The sequence below is a fragment of the Ascidiella aspersa genome, chromosome 5 (assembly GCF_963924565.1).
Source record: "Ascidiella aspersa chromosome 5, kaAscAspe10.2, whole genome shotgun sequence".
Classification (NCBI taxonomy): domain Eukaryota; kingdom Metazoa; phylum Chordata; class Ascidiacea; order Phlebobranchia; family Ascidiidae; genus Ascidiella; species Ascidiella aspersa.
In genome coordinates this window covers 28,162,504-28,187,284 of record NC_139451.1, presented here as the reverse complement: position 1 = coordinate 28,187,284, position 24,781 = coordinate 28,162,504, and the positions used below count along the sequence as shown (strand labels likewise).

Here is a 24,781-nt window from a genome sequence, read left to right as displayed (position 1 = left end):
ACATTTAGCACGACCGGAAGCAGCTTTCTTCAGTCTACTTGTTTTACGCAACTCAGTTTCCTAAGCGCCGTGTTTTGTTTAATTTTGTATTTTTCTTTTTCTGCTTCCAGGGATTTTCGCGATTCTTCGACGCCACCGGTTGGCCACGAGATGACGCTAGAGGAGCAATGTTTTATCGAAGCTGGGGAGAAAGCTTTCCAACAAGCAGGTAACTCAGGATCCTCAAAAAAGTTAAAAAAAAATGTGTTGGGTAGGCATCGCTTTCTAACCAAATTATACGCAATTTCGCTTTTTTTCGGGTAATTATAAGCCCAGCATGTTTAATAAGTTGCTGATCAGATGGCACTGTATAATGACAATTGTATTGAAATCTTGGCGAGCTTTTTTCCTTAAAAAAATTCGACACTTGTGTTGTGTTATCGCCGCTTCTAAACAAACCAAACGCAATTTCTTTTTTTTTTTTAATTTATCAAAGCTCATCTTATTTCTCTCATTGTGAACAATGCGCCAATTACTAAAAAAGTCCCACCTATTTATGGAAGGATTACGGATTGTTACAAACACTCAACCTAATTACGAACATGACCAAAACATTATAAATGGTTTAGGGGGGCTGAGCACCCCAAATTTCCCCTAGGGATGCTCTGGGCACCGGAAGAACCCCAAACTGGGCGTCCGTGTTCGGATATATCTATTACTGAGCCTAAATCAATCGTTATTTTCATTTCAGCCGAGCTGAAAATGCGCCAAAAAGACGAGCAGAAGGAGCTGACAAAACTGCTGCGAAAACAGCAGCGACAGAGACGAATGAACCAGCAAAAGCTAGAGAGAGAGCTAAGAGAAAGGCAGATGCTGCAGGTACGGATATAAGCGATCTAGTTGTAAGCCAGTGCTGTTCAACCCTTTTTCCGTTACATTTTTTCCGTTACATTTTTTCCGTATACTTTTACCCACACATTACAATCTTTGTGTCTTTAAAAAATTATTTACATATTGAAAATTTATGCATATTAAAATTCTCAAAATTTCGGATCATATTCCAAAATCGTTGATCGATTTAATTTTAGGTCATTAAAAACTTACAAATTTTCTTACAAAAGTTTTGAAATGTCTTTGATTTTTTTCATAAAATTTTGTTGCAACCATCTATTAATAACTCGGTATACCTTACAAACAGAATTTCGTAAAAAAATTTCAGCCACAAAAGTAATGATTTCACGTAGGTAGGATGCCGTGCCTTTTCGACAGATTTCAAAAAATCAACTAGCCAAAATAAATACAATTATTTTGTCACCTTCGTAGTATTTAGAAATTTTGACCCTATCTGTACACCCGACATATACCTTTTTCAGTTAAGTAGGACTTTTATTCGCAAAAATGTCGATTTTCTATTTATTTCCCCTGTTTGTAAAGGTTTAATAAACCACGAGGTTATCTTTCATACGTATATGTATATTACCACCTATATATATATATATATATATATATATTTTGACAAAACAACATTTAATTGTTTTTGTAAAAGCGATACAGTTTCGATTGTAGTTAAAGAGTCCGCTTTAGTTGTCATTGCCTCACATCTCGAATCAGAAACCAAACCTTTTGTTCCTTCATTTAGTTTTACTATCTAGTTTTTCTTTTTCCCTAGAAGTAACAAATAACAAACGTCTTTGTGCCCTATACTTGATTTGTGTTGTTGTTGTTGTTGTTGTTTTAGGAGCGGCAAAAAGTCGAAGCGGCTCGTCAGATGAAATATCAAGAAGCACTGGAGAAAGCAAAGGTACGGTTAGTTTGCGGTTTGTTGTCGGTGAGCATCGCTACAATAGATAAATGTGTATGTGTGATTGTATAATGTACATGTGTGTCTGTATGCTTTCTATGTGTATGTGCGTGTGTGAATGTATCTCTGTGTGTTTCTTTTTTCGCGTGTATGACGTATATGTGCTTGTGCGTGTGTGTGTGTGTGCCTGTGTTTGTATGTGTGTGTAATTGTGTATGTTTGTATGTGCCTGTGTTTGTATGTGTGTGTAATTGTGTATGTTTGTATGTGCCTGTGTGTGAATGTTTCTATATGTAATGTGTATGTGCGCGCGTGAGTGAGTGTGTGTGTATCTGTTCGTGTGCACTTTTGCGATAGTAAAATCGTGTGTAATATGTACGTAAATAATTGACTTCAAGCAGCGTAATACCTTGGTTTCTTTCGTAAAATGTCGGTGTGACATTATTTACGTTATTTCAGGAGCGGGAAATGCTGAGGCAGCAAGCACTTGTCGATAAGCAACAGGTAAGTTGTATAACACAAACTCCACGGATGATCACCCTAACGTAAATTCGAATCTATATATTTATTACAGGGGTCGAGAACCTTTGTAGCTAAGGGAGCAATAAAAGCCAAATATTCTTGCTTGTATGTTCATGAAAGCCATGTTATGCTTTATTTAATATCTAGTTTTCGGTTGGTACAAAGTAGTAAGTTGAGCAAGGTCGTTTATTTTGTTCTTATTTAAAGGACAGAACATGCTATGCACCAAAAATGCATTGGCTAAGTTTGCACAACTTTGATTACGGTGTTCGTTGAAAGAATAAAACCCTTTGGATACCAAGAGATTCCTTTAAACGGGATAGTAGTCTCGAAAAACATCAGATTCGCGCAAAGCGCCGAAAATTTGCTACTATGTGTAAAAAAGGAAATAACTTAGCGCGGCCGTTTTTTATTTGAGATCAAGCTGAGAAATGATAGCTTAGATTTTTCTACAAGCAACATTTTTCCATCAAAAGAGCCAGGTTTCCGACCCCTGATTTATTGTATGTTATGTAATTTTTGATTTTTTCATTATTTTCCACGATTAATTAACAGCACATTTTCAAAATACGACTTTGTTAAGATCGTTCGACTTTGTTAACATCTTTAAGGTACCTGCGCCCAGAGTAGAAATATATACGGACTCGGCCTTATGTAGCTCTGCATACTTCAATGCTTGTAGCATGCGCGGAGACAGCCTGTCAATGTTTCCGGGCGTCCAGATGTGGTAAAATAATTTCTGCCGTAACGACGTTACCGTAAAAACAATCGCGATGCTCAGAAACATTTCAAGTTACAACTACTGGCCACTCAAAGTAATCTTGAATTATGTCAAATTGCTGATATCATGTGAACAGCTCGTGCGCAATTTAGAAAAATAAAATTTAGAAGTAAACATCGTAAATGTCTTGAGTGTCCGTTCAAGACCAGTGTAGCTACCAAACGCAGCAGTAGCTTTTGTTTAGCTTGCTTTTACCAATTGAGTACTCATATTTTAGAAGTTCTTTAAAATCTACAATTAAATAATATATAATAGAGTTGTAAAGGAATGTTAAATTATTGTCTTTAAATGACCCTAATGTTTTGGGGCATAATCCGTTTTTCAAGTACAAGTAATAAGAGTTTACCAAGAAAAAAAAAATACAAAAATACCAACCAATGGTCACTCAAAGTCATCTTGAATCTTATTATTTGTGGTTGTTAGGAGCGCGAGCAGCGTCGTCAACGCCTCATCCTCCTCAAGAACCTGGAGACAAAGAGAAGAGCGGAGGAGAGGGATCGAAGAAGGGAGGAGATCAGGAACGAGAGGATCTTCATGCGCGAGAGGAAACTGGTGAGAAAAGCGATAGTTTGTGTTTCTATAAAAACATGGCGAATAATATCGTTTGATAAACAGTGCTGGCATACAAATAAGATGACAATGAATTAAAAACCGCCCATCCGTTACTACCGCCCTATTATACCCGTGGTTCGCAGTTTCGCGGAACGCTAGTGTTCAACGGAAGATTTCCAGTTGTTCCGCGAGAAATTTATTAATCACTGGTTTAACACAATGGACGTAGGTAACATAATCGTTTCAGGTTTTAATGAGAGACGCAGTAGGAATATTAAATCCCATACCGAATTGGGAGCATTTTGAACGAATATCTCTTTATTTATTAAATTATGAAGTAGTTTTTTTACTATCACCAGTATACGTCTTTCATCGTGATATGCTTTATTCAATATGGTGCAATATTATTCCTAGTTGTCTATAATATACAGTTCACATTTTAAATAAGAAAAACTGAAAGTGAATAAACTGTTGTTGTGTTTCCTATTTTATTGCATTATCACAAACTTTATTGGCGTTCCGCAAAATTAGTGTACTGCCAAAAAGGGTTCCGTGAATTTAAAAAGTCGAAAAACACTACTGTCGTTATTCGCTCTAACCTAGTTTTAACTTCGTATTTTCTTTTTTCTAGGAGCAACGGCGTCATGCAATGCGTTTGGCACGCGAAATGAAGATGCCGGTCGAGGATATGTGCATCAAAGTGCAACAACCACTACCCAAGCTCGAAAACTTGCAAGGTTTGTGGATAATTAGGGCGCTAAAAATTCGATTTTCGCGTCTTATTTACATTCGTGTAAAGGAGCTTTGAATCCTGTTTTCGTCACAAGTTTTGGTACATTGCGTCATAACAATATAAGTGGCATAGAGACACGATGTTTGTAAGATTTTAGAAAACTAAAATCGCGAAGAATCTCGCCTGGGCGTTTTTTTTCGTCTCGTTTACTGCGATTTGTAAAATTCGGGGTCGTTGTGTGTTTCTAAAGTGACATGTTAAAACCATTTTTTTAACTGGCATTTTAATCTTTTATATGTCATTTTTACTTGTTTTACCCGAATATGATCATATTACGTTCTAAAAAAATCAAGTTGTTATAAATCTTTTAATTTCTTTCAGTGTAATCAGGTGGCACTATATAACGACAGATTGTATTGAAATCTTGACAAGCTTTCGCACAACCGTGATTCATCAGGTCAAAGTAGAAAAAGAATTGAAGCACGGTTGCAAAAGTTTGGCAAGATTTCAATACAATTTGTCTTTATATTGGGCTACCTAAATTCCCTAATTAGATTTAGACAAATACGACCTTGTTACAAAGATTAATTTCGTTTAATTTCTTTCAATCAAAAATTAGCGGCCACCTTGTATTAAAATTATCTGACTGACTTATAGAATTGAAAAAAACAAATCGTTCACGAAGATGTATTTTCCCAGGTACGATCGCTTCGAAGGAAGATTCTGGAAGGTGGTCACAGTTGAGTGGCGACGCAACGGCCGACCTGCTAATGGTCATCGAATTTCTTCTAACCTTCCGAACTGCCATTTCGCTCGGTAAGTCGGAAAATATATATAGCCATTATTTTGTCCCAAACATTAGTATTTGTCTCCTTTTTTTGGAAGTTTGAGAGTTAAAATGGCAATTTTTTTGACGTTGAGACACCTTTATCCAAAACTGGTCTAAGAAGTGATTTAGTTTTTAGCGTATTTTTACTGTCTTTTGTTTTAAACAAAAAAATTATATTTAAGCAAATGCCGATCTATTTATAACTATGGACTCATTTCTTCTGAAACATATTATCTTACTTTGTAAAATTTCTTAGCTGTTAAATTGCGATTTATTCAAAAAGTCTCTTTTTCTGAAACGTTTTGAATATACTTACTGTTAACAAAACATCTTGTACTTGTTGAAACTAAATAAACGTTCAAAATGCTACCCACTTCTATATAACCTTTATTGTTCTTATTACGTCTAGTTTAAATCTATAACAAATATTCTTTAAACAAGTACTATTTATGTTATTTTAAAACATTTCTCATACGTATATATAATATATATTATATGGAATGTGGATTGTATAAATCAGGGGTGGGCAAATGTATTCAATGGATAAGCGGTTTGCAGAAAATACAAGTAACAGAGAGCCCCAAAAATTATAAATAATTCAAGTTCGGCAATAATAACAGAATTGTAATATAACTACACGGTTATAATTTACACAATAATAACAGCGGTATTAACAAAATAACACGCACAATATTTATCAAACAGTTGTTTTGTTAACTAACTCTTCGGATTCTATGTCTAGTGTTACGTCATAAACGAAATGCTGGCCTAACACAAATGTTGACGCTTTTTAAGGTTAGAACGTTATAAAACGGGAGATTCCAACAAACTAAAACCATTTGTCATAGTTTTCACACTTGTGAATTACTCTTAAGTTAATCTTTTCCTTAAAACTTCAAAAGAAATAACAAAAACCTGTTTCCGTCGCAGAAGAATCGGTGATTCCCACATTCGAGCAGCTCCAGCGGGGATTGCTCAATGACCCGGAACATACGGGCTCCCTGGTCCAACTCACCATGGCCCTGCTGCATCAGTGCCTTTGTGACCCCGGAGTACCCGCCCCTGGTCCCTGGGTAAGTGAACGGTTGTCGAAAAAAATTGGCGTTTTTAATTCAATTCTACTGCCTTTTGGTGGTTAGCGATTTCTGATACTTCGACATTTTATTGCGACAACAATACCATATATACTTCTGTAAACTATGCACGAATCTGTAATGTAGCTAAATAATGAATGTCAAAGCAACATTTCGCCTTAGCGGTATATTATATATATATATATTTTTAATTTACCTTTCACAGTAGAATCGCTGTTTTGGATCGCAAATCAAGCCAAAATTCGTATATTAATTTGCTATCGGATCGGCACCGATACCACCCTAGTATCGGGAATAACAATATACTCATCTATGTAAATACCCCAATCATTTTAACACATCAGTTTTTACATTCAAAACTTATTGTGGTGGGTTGTGCTATTTTTGAAACTGTATTGTTGACCTCTGATTTAAAAAAGTCCTTTTCCTGCATCACTTGAAGCTAGACCCAACTGTTTTTGTTAATTTCTTAATACCGTTGTAGCTTCACTGTGCAACCGGATTGAAAGTAACGGACATCGACGTGACCAAAAAGAACTACTCGGAGATTCTGCGCCTCTTCATTTGGGCAAGGAACGGACACAAAACACCGGTAAGCCTTAAATCAGAAGGCTGTCGACGATTTAATCTCTGAAATACAATATAGCTTGATTAGATAGCTTGTTAATCTGAATTTGCAATTTTTCACGTTACTTGTCAACATTTGTTGAGCTCCTTAATTAACAGTAAGGCATATATAAGGTAAAAACAAAGGGGGACGGCCTTTCATATTTTTGTACAATTTAAGCTTATAGCCGCATAACTCCACTTTGTTTCAACTCGTCTTAAAATACACACGTCCACGTACATTTTTGGTCGTTTATTTTTTTTTTAATTTATACTTTCCACATGACTTGGACGAAACCATTTCATTTGTTCAAATTCTATTTTACAAGTTATAAAAATCAATTTTTCCATGAAATTGAGTACGCTTATCCCTAGGCTGCCCATCATACTTTTTAATAACGTTTTTTAAAGCGTTTTTTTTTTCTCTTTTTTATAATTTATTTTGTAAGATATAATAAAATGCACTTTTTTCCGCAAAAAGCAAAAACCTGTCATGTTTTAATAGTTTTTTTTTTCAATATTCTTTTTAATCATACGCACGTTTTTCGTGATTTTCGCTCATTTTTCCATCACTTTCCAGTTAACCGACAGAGTATGGACGAAGTATAAGTTGGAACAGCCTCCACATTTTTTGTCGCTCAATTTTCCTTTACTTTCCAGGTGACTGACAGCTTAGAGACGGAGCCGTTTCCCTCACTGAGCAGCGACGTGAAAGCCGAGGTGCTTGCCTTCATGGTGAACGAGCTGGTTTGCAGTCAACCGGTGTGCGCAGAGATCGACCGACACCTCGATAAACTCGCCTCACTCAGACGCGACAAGTGGATCGTCGAGGGAAAAATCAGACAGTGAGCTTTTAACTGATTTTCAGCTTGCGTATACCACTGAGTCTGCGCATAGCTCATGATGGATCCGGTCCGATATTGAAGTCTTGATCAGTGAACCGGAATTTATTAAAACACAAAGGCTTACACAAGTGGATTCACATCTGATTCAAATAGAATACAAAACAGTGTTATTAAAACAGAAACAGCATCAGTGTAAGTTAAACATCATGGCCAAACACTTACAAATAACTAACAATGTGAGCTCCTACCGCGACAAGGTAGTAACACCAACTGCCGTAAGGACAACTACAATGTCAAGGCACCATGTGATCTGTGACCGTTTGACCGCAAGTAATAGAATGCTCACGCAATTAAATGGGTCATAAAGCACTTACATCAAAATGCGCGTTAGCAAACTCACTGTTAATCTTAACAGCTCATTTGATAGAGCGACGGTGTGGTCGAAGTCTTTGGTTTGAATCTCACCGCAGTCTAGAGTGTTACGAACAAGATGTAGTGTCAGGCAACCGTGTATTGGTCGTTTCTCGACTCTTTTTTTGCTTAGTCAGTAGAGCGACTGATCTGGTATGTCTGCTCAGTTGATAGAGCGATGGTGCCGATTTAGCCGAGGTCTTTGGTTCAATTTTCATCGCAGGCTAGTGTTGGCAACAACAGACAACGGTGTTACCAGGGGGTACCCATAAATCCAAAAAGCCCCCCCCCCCCTATTTTTTATTTTTAGCAATACTAGAAGAAGATCGTTTTTCCCAGGTGTTATTATGCCACGATTAGCGCAACATCTGTGTCGGGCAGTGTGCCAAGTCGGCAAAATACAAGCTGCGGTTGAGGTAAAATAAGTTGCATCAATTGCACACTAAGCGCATTAAAAACGGTGAAATAAAAAGGGCGATTTGCAAACGTTGATGTTGTTAAACACATAAACTATTAGTTCGCCAATATCTAAACAAAAACGCAACAAACTTTGTCACAATTTTCTACAGAAATGATTCGAAACTTCGTTCTGACAAGGCTAAAAAACTTTTTTTTAATAAAGTCCGCTTCTACAAGTCGCCGCTTTACTTTGTAGGGTCCGAGTCGAGCACGCGAACGACGGAAGTGACGCGTCTTCGAGCTCGCCAATCAAATCGCGCAACAAGATGCGCCAGCCAATCAGAGACGAGCAAGATGGCAAGGAGGAAAGCAGGGACGACAAGGAATCGGCGAAAGGCGACGATGACTCGGTGAGCGCTAAATGGCGGAACCACGGAGCAATTTGTGGAAACGTGCTGTTTAATACAACTGGAGGGCGGGAAAATATTTTGGAAAGGAAATTACATTTTTTTTTCGGCTGCTTTTACGAGATTGCCTCTATTTAACTTTTTTCAATGTAAAATAAAGTATAAACTGGATAAACTAGGTTAAAGAGAGTTTTGTTCACGAAACTTTGCTGACAGTGGAGATGTCCGACACGTCGTATTTTGTTTCAATGCAAATTTTGTTTTCATATTGTCTATATTTTTCGGCGAAAATTAATTTTAAAAGTACGCTAGGGCCCGACAATAATCTTTTTCCAACTTGTTTTCTGCTAGAACCTGAGCTCAAACGACGCCAAGGGTAAGGGCGAAACTGTGATGGAGAGGAAAATGAAGAAACTAACTAAGGTACGAATTACTTTCCCTTGTAAGTAAAACTAGTAGATTTGTCAGTTAGCGCCTTTGTAAAGTTGTCGAATTGTCGTAACAGAGAGGATAGAATTGCAATACCACTGAGTTAATGCAGATACAGGGCCATTTTTTTCTTAAACCTTTTAGAACTGGCAATAACTTTAACTATTTTGCCAATTTTCGCACGAAAATTTATAATGAAGCCATTATTGGTTGATTAAAAACAGTTTACGATATGTTTTCATATTAATCAAATACATCAGTGTGTGTGTTAATATGCAGGCTGAGAATTTAAAACATTGTTTGTTCTGATCCAAAAAATTAGAACCACTGTAGGTATACCCACTACCCAGTCTTTATCACTGAGTTGTTTTTTTTAGGAGCACCAGTCCTTCAACGAGAAGCTTTTCTCGAGCTCAAAACCGCTCCGAGCACTCGACATGGGTCAGGATCGTTACAAGAGAAAGTACTGGGTCCTTTCCAACTTGGGAGGGGTGAGTTTTTACCCACATACTACCCCCACAAAGTATCTTAAATCGTTGTATCTTAAAATGTGCTCAAGTCTGTTGAACTGCGATCTAGACCTTTTAGGCGTTGTACTTCCCAATGATAACGGCACATATACCATAATACACCGGAAGCCTTCAGCATTAAATTGCTTGTACTAACAGAATGTAGCAAGCAGTCGTGCTATGATGGTTTCTCTACTCACTTCCCTCTGAGCCTGCGTAGCTCAGTTGGTAGAGCAACGGTTGCGGTATGACGTGAGTTAGAACCTCACCACAAACTAATTATTTTTTAGCCTGGCCTTGCCTGTGCAAAAACCCTTATTTGATCAGCTGATTTTCGGTTTCCCCTCTGGAAGCTCCCCGTTATCGTTGTATCATTTTATTGCGTATTCCCAAATTATTTTGTTTTTCTGATCGCATAGTATTCAACGATGTTACGTATATAGCCATTAAAAAATCTAATTAAATAACGTCCAAACACAGTTATCAGTATCACCGTTCTGTGTATTTTCAAAAATTATGAAAATCTTTAAAAATTAACTAAAAAAATACAAAACAAATTGTCATCTTATTAGCTATGTCCAGAGACAGCAATTTTCATTTTTTAGACTTTTCTTATTTATTTTATGTGGCTCGAAAAAAAAATGTTTGCCATACCTCGTATTTTACTTTGTTTTTGTCCCATTTTTTTGCCTTATGCTCATTTTTGCTTATTTTACGCTCTTTGTCAGATCTACGTTGAAGGTCTGGAGAGCGGCGGTTGGTATGACGACGAGTTGCTAAGCGACGAGGAGCAACGCGCAGTGAGCGAGGAAAGAGCAAAGCACCAATCTCTCAATTGCGAAGAAAAAGACGGAACCGATTCTGAAATCCCCATGGAAACCGATCCAAGCCAGGATGTAAAAGAAGAGAATCCGGATGAAGTTTCCTCGAAAAAAGAAGAAGATAAACGTGACGCAGCATTTGTGACTCCACAGCAAGTGGAAAATGCCGAGTCATCTTTCAACGCTGGTTCTGACCTTGAACGAATGGACACGAGCGAGACCAGCGACGCCAACACGATGGTGACGTCATCCAACGACCAAATGACGTCATATGCTGAAGTGGTGACGTCACACAGTGAAGCCATCCCTTTGGTGCAAAACATGGAATACCAAGTTGGCGGGACAAATTCTCACTTCAACCAAGAAGCCGAAATTCAGGATAATTTCCAGTCCGACGCCGGAAAATCCCCTTCGAGGGAAAACCCCTCGAGTTTGACCCCAACCGGGGCCAGTTTTACCCCGGAATCGAAATTTCAGTTTCAGCAGAGCCAAGAAGTTGCAAAGTCCGATGAGGGCGCCGAAGCCGTCCTTCCGTCGCATGAGAGCAACGTTAAGTGCACAGAGGCAGGCCAGGACTCGGTACTTGCTGCTGCAAAGGCGATTGCAGCCAAAGCCGTTGCCTGTTCATCGCACATACTTTACCCAAGTAAGATTTTTTTTTAACTGTATTGGCGCCGACATTGGTCTTGAATTAAGACTGACCGAAAAACGTTAGTTTCTTTAAAAGATCAGTTGGTAGAGCCACGGTCCTGGTATGGCCGGAAGTTGTGAGTTCGAACCTCACTTTAGGTTAGTTGTTTTTCTAGCCTGCCCTGCTTGCATCCTTGATCAACATATTCGGTGAGCCTGCGAAGGCTTTTGGTGTAGGCTAGATCATAATTGTTGATGCGTGTGTAATGTGTATTCATTGGACCTCACTACTGTGAACCAAAACTAATTTCTAACATCCCGAAGTTCACAGGTTATCAGGTCAAAACTGACTAGCCTGTTAGAAAGCTTAGTGCCATTTGGTCGACAGATTCGGTGAGTCTGGGATGGCTTTCGGTGTACTAATGATACGTAAACCGTTATCGTTGGTGGGGATCACAGTTATTGAACACATATGTGTGTGTATCTTCCATTTCTTTATAAGCGTGCGCATTTTGTCACAGTTATGGCGTCATTTGATATCTGACGCATTATGGTTGGAGGTTGTAGAAAGGCGATCGCAGCCAAAGCTTTGGCCTTGTTATCGCAGTCACTTTGGGATTGGATTGACGGCGACGTTAGTTTTAGTTTTAAGACTGACGCACAAACTTTAGTTGTTTAAAAGCGTACGCTCGGCTGTACAATGTCTAATTCTAATCTAATTTGGAAAAAAATTGAAATGGTCTTAATCTAATTTTAAAAAGACAAAACAAATCGTTGTCCAAGTCTGGTCGTGCCCTTTTATTCCTAAATACCTGCAATCGGTTTTAAAATAAAATGCAAGCCTATCAGATATCCTTAGCTTGTGGCCGACAATTTACATTTTAATTTCTTTATTTTTTCTCGTCCTTAGATCAAACTCGCCTTGCCGATTCTCAAACTGGCGAAGAACGTCTCACAGAATCCGCCCAGGAATTGGAAACAGCCGTGAACCTTGTTCAGAGCGAAGAAAGAAATAAGAACAGCCATATTGGTAATTTACCTCCTGCCATCTCTGCTGTTGATTTAGGTTTGTGCTCTGAAGCATTTTTAAGGCTTTTTTTGAAACGATTTTGAATAAATGCTGACCAAATAATGCTCCAACTTTCGAAACCCAGACTGATAACAATTGCGTCCCATCTCTTATAAGTGATGCTTGAATTGCTTCTCAGCCACACTAACTGAAGATGATACAAGCTCGTATCGAAACGTCTTAATCAAGATGCTGTCGATCTACTCGACCTTTTTGGCTTCGCAATTTATTATCAAAATAGACTTGTGGTAAAATAAATTCTGAAATAAAAACTTTATCTACTTTTCAGTTTTATATTTAAATTTTTCGTACTTTTTTAATTCAGGGCCGCCATACACCTTTAACAGAGTTTGGCCTCTAAAATAATTTGCTTTGCGTGTATAAGGGTCGACATATAAATTGTCGTAGAAATGACGTCATAAAGTTAATGGACTTGACTCCATTTTAGGCAGAAATATAAAACTGAAATAGAATCTAAATCAAATCAAGGAAAAGTGCTGCAATTAATCTGTTTCATTTTTGATTAAATCTGTGAAGAATTATGCCTTAATGGAGCCCAGTTTAAACATCCCTGATATATAAGGAATTAGGGATTCTTTATGATTAACACATAGTTCTTCCTGATGCCTTAATAGGCAAAAACAATGATAAATCACCTACAGTACACCGAAAGCCATCGCAGACTAACCGAATCTGTTGATCAATGGTGCAAGCAAGGCAGGCTGGAAAAACAACTAGTCTGCAGTGAGGTTCGAACTCAAGACCTCCGGCCATACCGGGACCGTCTGCCAACTGAGCTATACACAATGCATTCATGCTCAAAGAGGAGCTAGAGGAAAATGCTTTTTCTCATTGCTTCACATAGAAAGGGCTAGATCAGTGCTTTCCAACAACGTTTTATTGTGCGACCCACAATTCCATATGGCCAAACAAATAAAGATACATAAAACCTGCATCTTTACTACTGGCGTACGTACTGAAATAGTTAATGCGACACAACACTTCTGATTGTTACGTATTTGTGATATTGTTGCATAAATGTTAGGTAATGGTAATGCAATAATTTCCCGATCTAATAACTGTAACATTTAGAAATGCTTCACGACCCATCTGCAATACTTTCGCGACCGACCAATGGGTCGCAACCCACTGGTTGGGAAGCACTGGGCTAGATTACAGTTGTTGAACGCCTATGTGTATTTTTCATTGAATCACCTACAGTAATTAAACATGCACATCACTTTTCTAACTTTGCCGCTGCTTCAAAACCAGGCACTGCCGAATACGATGACAAGAACCCCGAACTCGGCAGTTTAACCGCTAAAGCGCTAGAGAGCATCGGATTGGACCCGCAAAAACTGAACAAGACGCAACTACAGGTAAAACTTGAAAAGCAGTGTTATCTATTATTCTCCATAATTTTCTCACTGTGGGTTTGCCGCAACAGCAACCAACCGTATAAAAATAGTGCTTGATTTTGTAAAACTATCGAACTGTAACAATATAACGATATATGTACACGATAGTAAATCAGTTAGTTTGGAACATAATGGTTGGAGGTTGCAGTCAAGCCTAGTAAGAATAATAAAGCTCATACAGAAGTACCTACTTTGATATTCTTACTAAATCAAGTATGATATTATTTGAATGTTAAGTTACAGAGCTGTTCATTATTTTTGTTAATCTTGATACATATTTGTTCTCTAATTAGCTTAATCTTGAGCCTTTCGGCAAACACACAATTTTACATATCGTCACGCTTATACCCAAATTGCCTAAGTCGTTTTTTACTGATTTTAAAAGTTTTTGATTCAGTCACTCCTTGTATCATCCCCATCCATAGAAAAAGTGCTTAGGTCATTTTTAGGTCATTTCCCACTCGCTTGTGCAAAAAATGACATAGGGATGGCAACAAGGAGTGACTTAGGCAAAAACTGCGAAAATCATAAAAAAAATGACTTAGGCAATTTGGTTATGAGCGTGACGATATTTAGAGTAATTAAATTTGTGCGTAACAATTACAACATTTTTATCATATATCATTGCGAACAAGGTGATAACACCTAAAGTGGACAAAACGAGCATTTTGTTCCAAGTAAAATGTAATGTGCACCTGCACGCCAGACTTGGACAACTAGATTTATTTTAACTTTTTTAAATTAGATTAGAATTAAAACTAGAGCATTTTAGTTTTTTAAATTAGATTAGAATTACCGAATTCCTCAAAAAAACAAATTTCAACTAGAATTTGAACTAGAATCACATATAATTATTTACATTCAATTTAATTTAATCGCAAATTATTCTTTGAAGAACGCAAATGGTAAATATTATGTGCTAATTTTATGCCTTTTTATGATTTTTCAGGCTGTAAAAACTACATAAAATTCATTCTAACTTTTTTTTTAATTGGAAATCTGTGTTTGTTAACTGAGAGACTAAAAATGCCGTTGGACAAAGTAGAATTTTTGTAAAATTCCGAATTAGATTAGAACTAGAATTAGAGCACACAAGCAATTTAGATTAGAATTAGAATTAGCCTCATTTTGCTCTAATTTAATGAATTAGAAAACTAGAATTATCTAGTTGTCCAAGTCTGCTACACGCACCTTTAAAGGTATGCAACTGTGGTACCGCATATCGACTCCCATAAAAACGCATGAGCGTCATTAGCTTTTGCCATATTCAACCGTCTTGTTTAGGCTTTGGCCGGCGTGCGAACTTCGCCAAGCCACTTCGATATACCCTCTGCTGTTGCTACCAAGGAAATTCCTGAAGAAGGCGACTTTACACCTGTCGTTTCTACTACGACAAAAGTAAGCTGATGTTTGATTTTGATTGTATGTAACATTCCTAATGACTAAAACTCCATCTTGAGTCTGATTCAATATATATAATAAACTATTTTTCACTGCTGCGCCTTGGAAGGTTGCCGGGTTTAATATCATTTTTTTTTTTTTTTTTTTTTCTGCCTTAGCTCATTGAGTAAACAGGTCTTATATTTTAACTATAAGGTGTATGTAAAACAAACTTTAAAGCAATTTAAGAGAAATTATGATAAACCCTAAAAAAATATCATCATAAATCTTTAAATCTTTAAAAATGTCCTTGAAATTTTCAAAGGTGAGTGACCATTACGTAGGTCTTTTTAAACCTACAGATTTTCGTTTAAGAGTCTTTGAAGTTAAAAAGCCTGTAACTTTTTTTTAGAAGTATTTAAATCTCCTTAAAAAAATCTTTAAATGTCCTTGAACAAAAAAAACTTCAAATGTCTGAATTATGTCTTTGAAATTTTAATAAACAAATATGGCAACCCTGATAACACAAATACTAACTTCAAAGGCTCAATCAAACCTCTCACTACTAACAGGCCGCTTCACCTTCGTCCGGCCTCCTTCAAAACGCCCCAATCGACCTTTCCCGCCCCTCGGCTCCGCGGGAACCCCGGGCCACACCGACGCCCCCGCCCCATGGTGCCTTCCAGGCCGCCCTGGCCTTCGGGGGGCTTCCCCCTGGGGTATTTGACGGCGCCATGCAGTTCAAGAGCGAGCTGGGTCTGAGCGGTAACGTCAAGCAGGAATTTGGCGCCGGTTTCGACTTGAGCATATTCGCAGAAGCAAAGCGAGCGCAGTTGGACGTTTACGACGAAGCACTCCCGATTCCGCGAGGTGAGTTTGCCGTTTTATTGTGTTTTTTTTTCGTTGCTTTGATACGCGAGGAGAATAAATGTGGGTATGATTTCCCTAACTGTGTTTTTCTATTTTTTGGGTTGTTATTCACCGTCAGATGTAGTAGGTGTTACACCAATTTACAGGAACCCTACTTAACGGTCTGTCGGATGTCAAGCGCTACATGAAGTGTCTTTAAACTGTATTAATATAAGCTAACGTGGAGTAAAACAATAAAATACATAAAACAATAAAAAGCGAACAACGTCACAGCACTTGACGCGAGTTTATACGGGATTCTTCTCAACTTCCCGAATAATAACAATTTTTTTGCTGTCGCCTTTTTTGTTGTGATACGCGAAGAGAAAAATTGTGGTTATGATTCCTCTACTTCGTTTTTCTGTTTTTTTGCTTGTTTTTCACTTTTAGATATAGTAGGAATACAAACTTTTGCCTGGATTTTTTTTTCATCCATATAACGCTGTTTTACGACGTAATAAGTCTGTCGTGTACCCTATAATTCCGGCGTTATACCACCTAGTCCGCCTCTCACCCCCAAAGTCCGCATTTTACCCACAGAGTCTACATTTTACCCCTAAGTCTGCATTTTACCCCTAAAGCTCGCGATTTACCCCTAAAGTCCGCATTTTACCCCTAAAGTCCGCATTTTACCCCTAAAGTCTGCATTTTACCCCCAAAGTTCGCATTGTACCCTTAAAGTCCGAATTTTACCCTAAATGTCTGCATTTTACCCTCAAACTCCGCATTTTACCCTTAAGCTGGCATTTTACCCTTAAAGTCCCAATTTTACCCTAAAAGTCCGCCTTTTTTCCTCAAAGTCCGCATTTTACCCTCAAAGTCCGCATTTTTTCCTCAAAGTCCGCATTTTACCCTAAAAGTCCGCATTTGACTACCAGAGTCCACATTTTACCGCCGGAGTCTACATTTTACACCCAGAGTCCACATTTTACCCTGAAAGTCCGCATTTTACCCCAAGAGTCCGCATTTTACCCCGAAGCCCATCTTTTTATCCTCGTTGTCCACGTTTTGCGCGCAGAGACGAAGTACGGCTGGTGGAAGATTGGCGACGAGCAACAGCTGGACGCATTACAAGAGTCCCTACATTCGCGTGGAGACCGGGAAAAACACCTGGGACGGTCCATCGCCAAACACCGCAAGTTCTGTATCGAGGCCTTGGAGTTGTCTAACAAGCCAGGTCGGTAGCAGCAGTAGAACGGATTTTGCCACAAAATGTTTTAATCTAGTTGTAAATCGCTGTTGTGTGTATGAGGACACCTAACACTACTCATGTTCTGTTTTCCGTTATTTAAACCAGCAGCACTACTCGGAAATATTCTTTAAGATTGGTAATCACTAATCATTTTACTCGGGATTGTCAGGAGTATTTTACGACTGGTACTCAAATTTTCTACAGTACAGTGTTTGTTACTTGTATCTTTTTGGATTTCTAACTCGTTTCTACTAGACCCAGGACCAATTCTATTTGCTACCTTTAACACCACACAAAAATCATGCTTTCATCACCAAAATTGCCCGATACTTATCGGTAAAATTCGTTAAAAATGACGTGATCACGGTAATTAAATAGGCAAATTCAGTTCAATTTCATAAGTGCATGTGCAATGATGATTGTTGTCAGGGTATTATGCCAAAATTCACTATTGCGTAAAGAACTATTTATAAATGTAACCCACTATTTTCATTTAGTCTGAAAAGTAAAAAACTATGTTGGATTAAATTAAATTGAAATTAACTTGTTGTCGGACGAGCACCGATACTATCACCTTGTAACAAGCCATTTTGCCTGTCATTAGTCTTCTAAGCAAAATAACTAACATTTATTTAAGTCTCTTAGACAAATTGCTTGACTTGACTTTGGGTCTTAGGTTCCAGTCAAGTCATTAGTTTTGCTTAAAAGACTTGTCAAGTTATTTGAAAACAGTTACTTCAAGTCAATGACTTTAGTCATTATAACACTGGTATCGGGTATCGGTTCCAAACTGATATAACCAGACAACCTTTCTTCACACAAATCAAGTTTTAAAGCAGGAAAAATGCAAAATAAGGAGTAAAACACATTTTAAAGTGGAATGCCATTTAAATATAGGCTGTATTTGCTGGCGGAGTTGAGTGTCAATAATTTAATTTTAACTAAATATTTGCAGAATTGCAATTTGCCAACGGCCTTCCACCGCCCAGACCCAAAAAGTCGGATGAGCTGAAAACGGAAACAAAGGAAGATCCAAGCAGCGAAGCGAAAGATAAGAAAGTCGCTTCGATCAAGGAAGAAGGTGAAAATGGAAATGAACTTTTGTACGAATAAAACACACGCCTTGAAAATTTAAGTAACGTAATTAAAACCTTGTGATCACTAAATTGCCAATAGTTTTGATTGGAGATCTGACTAAATATTTTTTTTTTTGGTATACATTTTATTCTGTTTTAATATCAAGGTAAGTAAAACTTTCTGATCGCTGAATTGCCAATATGTTTCGTTGTGTAGTTCTGACATAATCCCTCTTTTAAATATACGCTTTGTACGATTTTTTTGTTTAAAACGTTTTACCGTTTACCACATCAGCTCCAATCGTCGAATCTCCTCCGATCGAAGACGCGCTGGAAAGCTCGAGCGAGACCGCTTACCACATCGAAATGGAAACACTAAAGCAGGTCGAAGAGTTGGCGGACCGTGGTGTCGCCGCCGGGATTCTAAACAGGGTTTGTAACTGTTTTTGTGGCAACTGGCCTGTATATGATATTCGATAAAATTGACATTTGGCAATTTACCGACGTTTCAGCAATGCCTCATGCCATCATTTGTGTAAAAAACAAGTGAAGATAAAATAAATTACTCAAATAAACGCGTGTATTATGTTCCAAAGTTTATTGGTGGCCACCACGGAAACAAAGTGGAGCTAAAATTAAGAAAAATTGGTCTGTATAATTTTATGGATTTCAAATTAGGGAATCTTGAAACCTAAAAACGTTAAGTTGAGTATTGCGTTTTAAACGATGTGCATGAAATAAGGATGTCCGACGCTTTGTAATAAATTCCGATTTGTCTCACGAAATAGTTTTGCCAAACAGTAGGTCTGATATGATAAACAAATGACGTCATAACGGTTTTCTTTAGGCAATAGAAACTGAAACATTGGTATACATATTGTTGTACTGAAAGCCATTGCAGATTCACCGAATCTGTCGATCAGTGATGCAAGCAGAGCAGACTAGAAAAACAACTAAGCTGTAATGAGGTTCGAACACACGACCTCCGGTCAAGCCGGGACCGTCGCTCTACCAACTGAGCTATGCAGGCTCAGAAGGGAACGAGTCGAGAAACAACCATACGCCAATGCTTACACATTGTTTGTTCAATTATTCGATATTTTGCGTGATCCTGATTGAAACGACTGGTTCCACTAAGTCCTCAGGCAATTGAAATATTAATATTAATACTTCTGTGTGTGCACATGTTTTTTTAGAGGAATTAGTCGATACAAGACTGCTAAACTGTAAAAAGCCTATATATATAATATATATGTACTTAAACAATGGCCGAGGCAATACAAAATACGCAAGTTTAACCTTAAAAAAAACCTGCATTTTTCTTCCATGGGCCTGGCAGGACATCCCTAAATCTTAGACCTGTGGTTCTCAACCTTTGTTGGCTGGCGGCACCCTACAGAAATTATAAATAGTTCGCGGCACCCTTGCTCCTATTTTTGCTGAATGGTCAACTGTAATGTTACAATAAACGAAATTGAAACAGCACATGAGCTGTGCAACAAGGTTGAAAAAAATTTTTACACTCTTATCGCACACAAAAAAAAAATGGTATCACGAAGCTTTCCACTGGAGCCAAAATTAAAATCCTAAAAAACTTGAAATATCTCTCGGCACCCTTAAGCGTCAAAAATGGCACCATACAGTGCCGCGGCCCCCGGTTCAGAACCGCAACCACTCAGCAAACATACGAGCAAGGGTGCAGTGAACAATAAATATAATATCTGAAGGGCGCCGTCAGCCAAAAAAGATCGCGAACCACTGCTTTAGGCCAAAAAAATCGAACAAATTATGATCCTAATCAAACCATTAGTTTTCCTCCCACAGGGTTAGCTCGACTTAGGCTTAGGCAATAAAAAAAATTGAAATAATGTGGCCAAGACCTAATTTTTCCTTTTCTTCACAGGCCTGGCTCGATTTTCCGCGCTCTCATACGCGCAAACACCTTGCGCATATCCCCTACAGCGGCGCAAGTGACGCTAACGTGAAGCACGATCTCACCAACCCCGTACCACACGACCCACAGAGCGTTATGCACGCCAGCGTCGAACTGCTGCGGAAACTCGAGCAAGCTCTGCCCAGGTGCTTCCTCAAGCCACCGCTTATCCGCAAGGGCGGCGCTACAGAGTTTAGCAACCTACCTTCGCTGTCCGATTCCGGGTAAGTTATGACGTTTGAAATGTAGCTAAATGAAATACAGCACTATATCACTTAAATGCGGATATAAAAAAAAGGTACAAATAAATGGGATTTCTTTAGAATGTTCAATTATTATTTACCAATTTCATATCAAAAATTTTATTAACTGTGTCTTTTCTTACATTATTTGAGCATAATAATGCCGTCATTGGATACTTTTTGTCCAAGATATAGTGATGAAAAAGTGTTTTATTAAAAGTAAAAAATGTGCCTAAAAAAAAATTCGTATATGTACATTGTACATTAAGGCATATACATAATGTTATGTTCCGTAGATCGGGGCCATAGGGATGTCCGATACTTGATTTTGATCTCGATACCGATGGGCGATATTTTGGATAAAAACCGCTTCTGATACCAAGTGACGTCATTACTATGGCTAAATAAGCATCATAATTTAAACTGGATCGTTCAAAGATAGTTTTCTCCAGGTTTAAGGTGAAATTTTCTTTAGCTTCAGATAGTTCAGTTACCTCCAGTTGCTAACCTATTATTTTTCAATCAATCTGCCTTTTAAGATAGGTTAGCTGCGCTGGATTACAAATCATGGCTGAAACTAAAATAATACGCAGGTCAGGTTCGTGACCCAACAAGCCAGAAGGCCTGCATCTGTGTTTCTAAACCAATGGCTCGCGCGCTCTGTCAATTTAACCAATGTTAATACAAGTGGGGTAATGACTTGAGTCGATGACTTGACTTAACTGCACTTAAGTCACTGTTTTTTTAATAACTTGACGAGTCATATGTAGGCAAATTACTTGGGTTAGAGATAAGTGTTTTGGTTTGCAATTATTTAGAAAAGTGTACTATTTATCTCTTGTACAAATTAGATCGCTACAAGTTGATTTTTTTGGTTATTTTCTAGTTGACTTGTTGCCCATAATCACAAGACTTGCTTGCATCTTTGATCGACCGATTAACGAATCTGCCGAAGGCTTTCCGTGTATATTTCAACAAAGTTTTCTTAAAAAAATTCGTTTCAACTCCGTAATATTTTGTTGCAGAGTGAACGACGTTGCGGCCGGCTTGCGGACTTGGCGTAACGCGGTTTCTGCAGCAACCAGTGCCGCTCAGCTCTCTATGTGCGTCGCCATGCTCGAGTCCTGCGTTGCTTGGGAAAGAACGCCCATGGTAAGTGTTAATCCAGTTTAATCGTAAACAAACAGAAGTCTGTATCTGTTATAATTACATAAACTTATACCACAGTAACATATGTAACTTATTGAAATAGAATATAAAACAACAATGTTAAGTAAAACAGGTAAATATAATAATGATAATAATAAACATATTCGCATAGTAAGGAACTGCAACTTAAAGACCAACAAGTTATATTACAAAGGCTGGAGCTCCTTACTGCTTGAAGCACAAACACAAAGTGAAGGACAAACTATAAGATTTAAGTTACATGAGCCCAACACTAAATTAAACCGCATGAGAGATGAGAAAACATAGAAAACTTAAACCATTTGGATAACTTAACATTAGGTGTTTCAAATTTAAACTTTTTATCACAAACTGCATTTAACTTAATTTTAAACCCTCCTTGATTTGAAAGTCATTTAATTTAAACTTCTTTTTAGTCGACGAGATCCGAGTCTAGCCCGAAGCACAAGAAACGTCGTCCACCCTCGGCCAAAACCAGCTCACTAGCTCCTTCTACCGGCGGCGCTAGTCAGCCGAAAAAGAAGAAGTCTTCCTCGGCGTCACGCTCCGTCGAGCAGCCGCTGAATGAAGCGCTGCTATTGGACGAGAGCAGTCGCGGTTCGTCGCACAGGATGCCAATCGATAACGCTGACCTTCTAAAAGCGGGAACCGAAAAGAAAAGGTCTGATTTTTTTGTTTTTCGATTATATCTAGCCTTTGACGTTTGACAGTTTTTTTTTTATAGTTTTTTTTGTTTATTGAAGGCCTACGTGACGGAAGAAATTTTTTAGGCATAGTTAACGTTTTAAAGGCCGGAACCAAAAAGAAAAGGTCTTTGTTTGTTTTGTTTCTCGATTTGTTGAGCCTTGAGGATTTACGTCTGACAGCGTTTTTTTTATTTTAATTTTTTTTTACCTGACAAAAGTTTTAAAAATATCAAAACAAAAATTATAGAAAATTTTTTTTTTTTTTTTTTAGGTATAACAGATATATTTTTAGCTTAACCTTTTGCCATTGCCGAAATGGTAATAATAATGAATAATTAGGGCGATTATTTTTTGACTTGTCAAAAAAAGTCAAATTTTTGTCAAAATTACACGTTAGGTTAAAATTTGTCAAATTTTTTTAGTTCAAAATCGGATAAAAATGCAAATAAATCGTTTACAAAATTTAAAATAAACCATAGTCAGCTTTTTGAAATTAAACGTTCAATTCTCTTTTAATTTATCGTTCAATCTAAAAAAAAATTTTTGATTTATATTCAAAGTCATTTTAACTTAATATTTGTGTGTAATAGGATATTTTAGTTTAAACAACTTTGCGTGATCGTGGAAAGGTACCATTATATACCTAAATTTTCCTGGTGGGCGGACAAGCAAACTCCTTTACACATTTACTAAACTTTATTGGCGGTTATTTTAAAGAAAAATGTTCTCTGTAAACTTTTGGAACTAATAAAAAAATACTCATGAAAAAAGTATTGTAACTCTAAATTAAACATATCTTTATTTATAAACTGAAATGTACTTTAACACAATTTATATAATGTTATCAAGCCCTTCTGGAGTCGTACTGGCCAATGATAACTGCCCTTATTATATATTACACCAGATGTCTGAGATTCGAACAGGTCGAGAAAAACATATACATACTTTAGGTGCCTCATAACCTTTTACTTCGAAGCCATTTTATTGTTTCGCTTAATCAAACTGTAATTTCTTCAGAGAGGAGAACTCGTGTGGTGTGAGCAGCAGTGGCGGTGCGTACGAATCACTGAGACGCACCGAAGAAGTCGATTATTCCGAATCCTCGTTCGGAATCGATTTCGCGCCCGGCCACGATCCCGCGCATGCGCGCTCTGACGTCAGCAAGTCGTCGGAGAAGAAGAAAAAGAAAAAGAGCAAGAAGAAAAGCAAGGAAAAAGAGAAGGTGCCTTTTTCTCTTTTTGCTTGTTGGTTTTCGTTCACTTGGGTTACTGGTTGAAACGAGGTTGGGCTTCGTTTTAGGTTTATTGCGAATAATTGATTTGGATCGCTTGCCGTGTTTTAATATAATTCGAAAACAGAACGGTATAAATGCCATGGTCAACTTATAAACAAGGAGTTTAGAATTTTTTTTAATACTAGCAATTTCTAAACAGATAAATTCAAAGACTATCTAAAGACAGTTGAAAAAATATAGGCTTTTATGGGCTTTTCAACACTTAAATATTTGCCATGAAATGTAGACTGGGTACTGGAGTGCACTTTGGACATTTGGTCATTTGATTTTTTTTACTGTGCACGAGAAAGATTTAATCAAAATGCCTGCAATTCTTTCCTAACTGGTCTGTTCAATAAATAAAGCATTACCGTTATTCGACACACGATTTTTACGAAGACAATCTTACATTTGAAGCCCTTGGTCATATGACTGTTGGTTTATTGCGGTGTCCTTGTATAAATAAAAGGAAACAGAAAAGAAAAAAATATTTTTTGCGAAATAATATATTTAAACAAATGTTTCTAAACGAACAGACAATTAATCGGTTAAGAAAAAGTTTAAAAACTTTTAAAAATGGTATATGTCTGTAACGAATATTTTTATATTTTTACAGGGCGACAAACCCAAACCGAAAAAGAAGTCACACACCATGTTCTGCCGGTGAGTTGTTTAGGAAAATTCGATAATATTTGTCTGCCAATACACTTTAATTGATACGATGTTGACCTAAGGTAGTGATTTATGCGACCAACTTTAGTGTTATGTATGTCAAACTTTTCAAGGTTTTGTAGTTGGGATATTACTCTTAAAGTAGTTCAGTGTTTTGCATTTTCTTTGCGCTTGATAGATCCTAGCTGTGCTGTATTTTTCGTAGTTCGTTACTGTTCATCAAAATGTTGTTCTATTTTATTCCCAATTCTTGAAAGGTTTAGTCACTGTTAATGGAATATTCAGACATAGTTTGCGCCATTACCGGTGTTAGCATGGCTGCGTTCAGGTCGTCTGGCCCGAGCATAGCAAATAGTTTGCCTCCCATTCTTCTTTACTTTGTAGAGATTCATCTA

General features: G+C 37.6%; 1 protein-coding gene across 1 annotated transcript in view; it reads left to right on the top strand.

Moving 5' to 3' along the window:
* The window catches only part of LOC146145760 (bromodomain adjacent to zinc finger domain protein 2A-like), a 43,329-nt gene that overhangs the window by 14,754 nt on the left and 3,794 nt on the right, over positions 1–24,781 (top strand). Inside the window, exons 17-42 of the mRNA XM_083390675.1 lie at positions 111–208; positions 731–858; positions 1,718–1,780; positions 2,240–2,284; positions 3,507–3,635; positions 4,267–4,372; positions 5,068–5,184; positions 6,128–6,270; positions 6,776–6,883; positions 7,558–7,742; positions 8,809–8,962; positions 9,311–9,382; positions 9,766–9,879; positions 10,626–11,364; positions 12,259–12,414; positions 13,690–13,796; positions 15,120–15,233; positions 15,788–16,085; positions 17,143–17,301; positions 18,272–18,397; positions 18,688–18,824; positions 20,296–20,549; positions 21,593–21,725; positions 22,172–22,416; positions 23,459–23,663; positions 24,331–24,377. Coding sequence (XP_083246801.1) covers positions 111–208; positions 731–858; positions 1,718–1,780; positions 2,240–2,284; positions 3,507–3,635; positions 4,267–4,372; positions 5,068–5,184; positions 6,128–6,270; positions 6,776–6,883; positions 7,558–7,742; positions 8,809–8,962; positions 9,311–9,382; positions 9,766–9,879; positions 10,626–11,364; positions 12,259–12,414; positions 13,690–13,796; positions 15,120–15,233; positions 15,788–16,085; positions 17,143–17,301; positions 18,272–18,397; positions 18,688–18,824; positions 20,296–20,549; positions 21,593–21,725; positions 22,172–22,416; positions 23,459–23,663; positions 24,331–24,377 — 4,182 coding nt within the window. The remainder of the gene's footprint in view (positions 1–110; positions 209–730; positions 859–1,717; positions 1,781–2,239; positions 2,285–3,506; positions 3,636–4,266; positions 4,373–5,067; positions 5,185–6,127; positions 6,271–6,775; positions 6,884–7,557; positions 7,743–8,808; positions 8,963–9,310; positions 9,383–9,765; positions 9,880–10,625; positions 11,365–12,258; positions 12,415–13,689; positions 13,797–15,119; positions 15,234–15,787; positions 16,086–17,142; positions 17,302–18,271; positions 18,398–18,687; positions 18,825–20,295; positions 20,550–21,592; positions 21,726–22,171; positions 22,417–23,458; positions 23,664–24,330; positions 24,378–24,781) is intronic.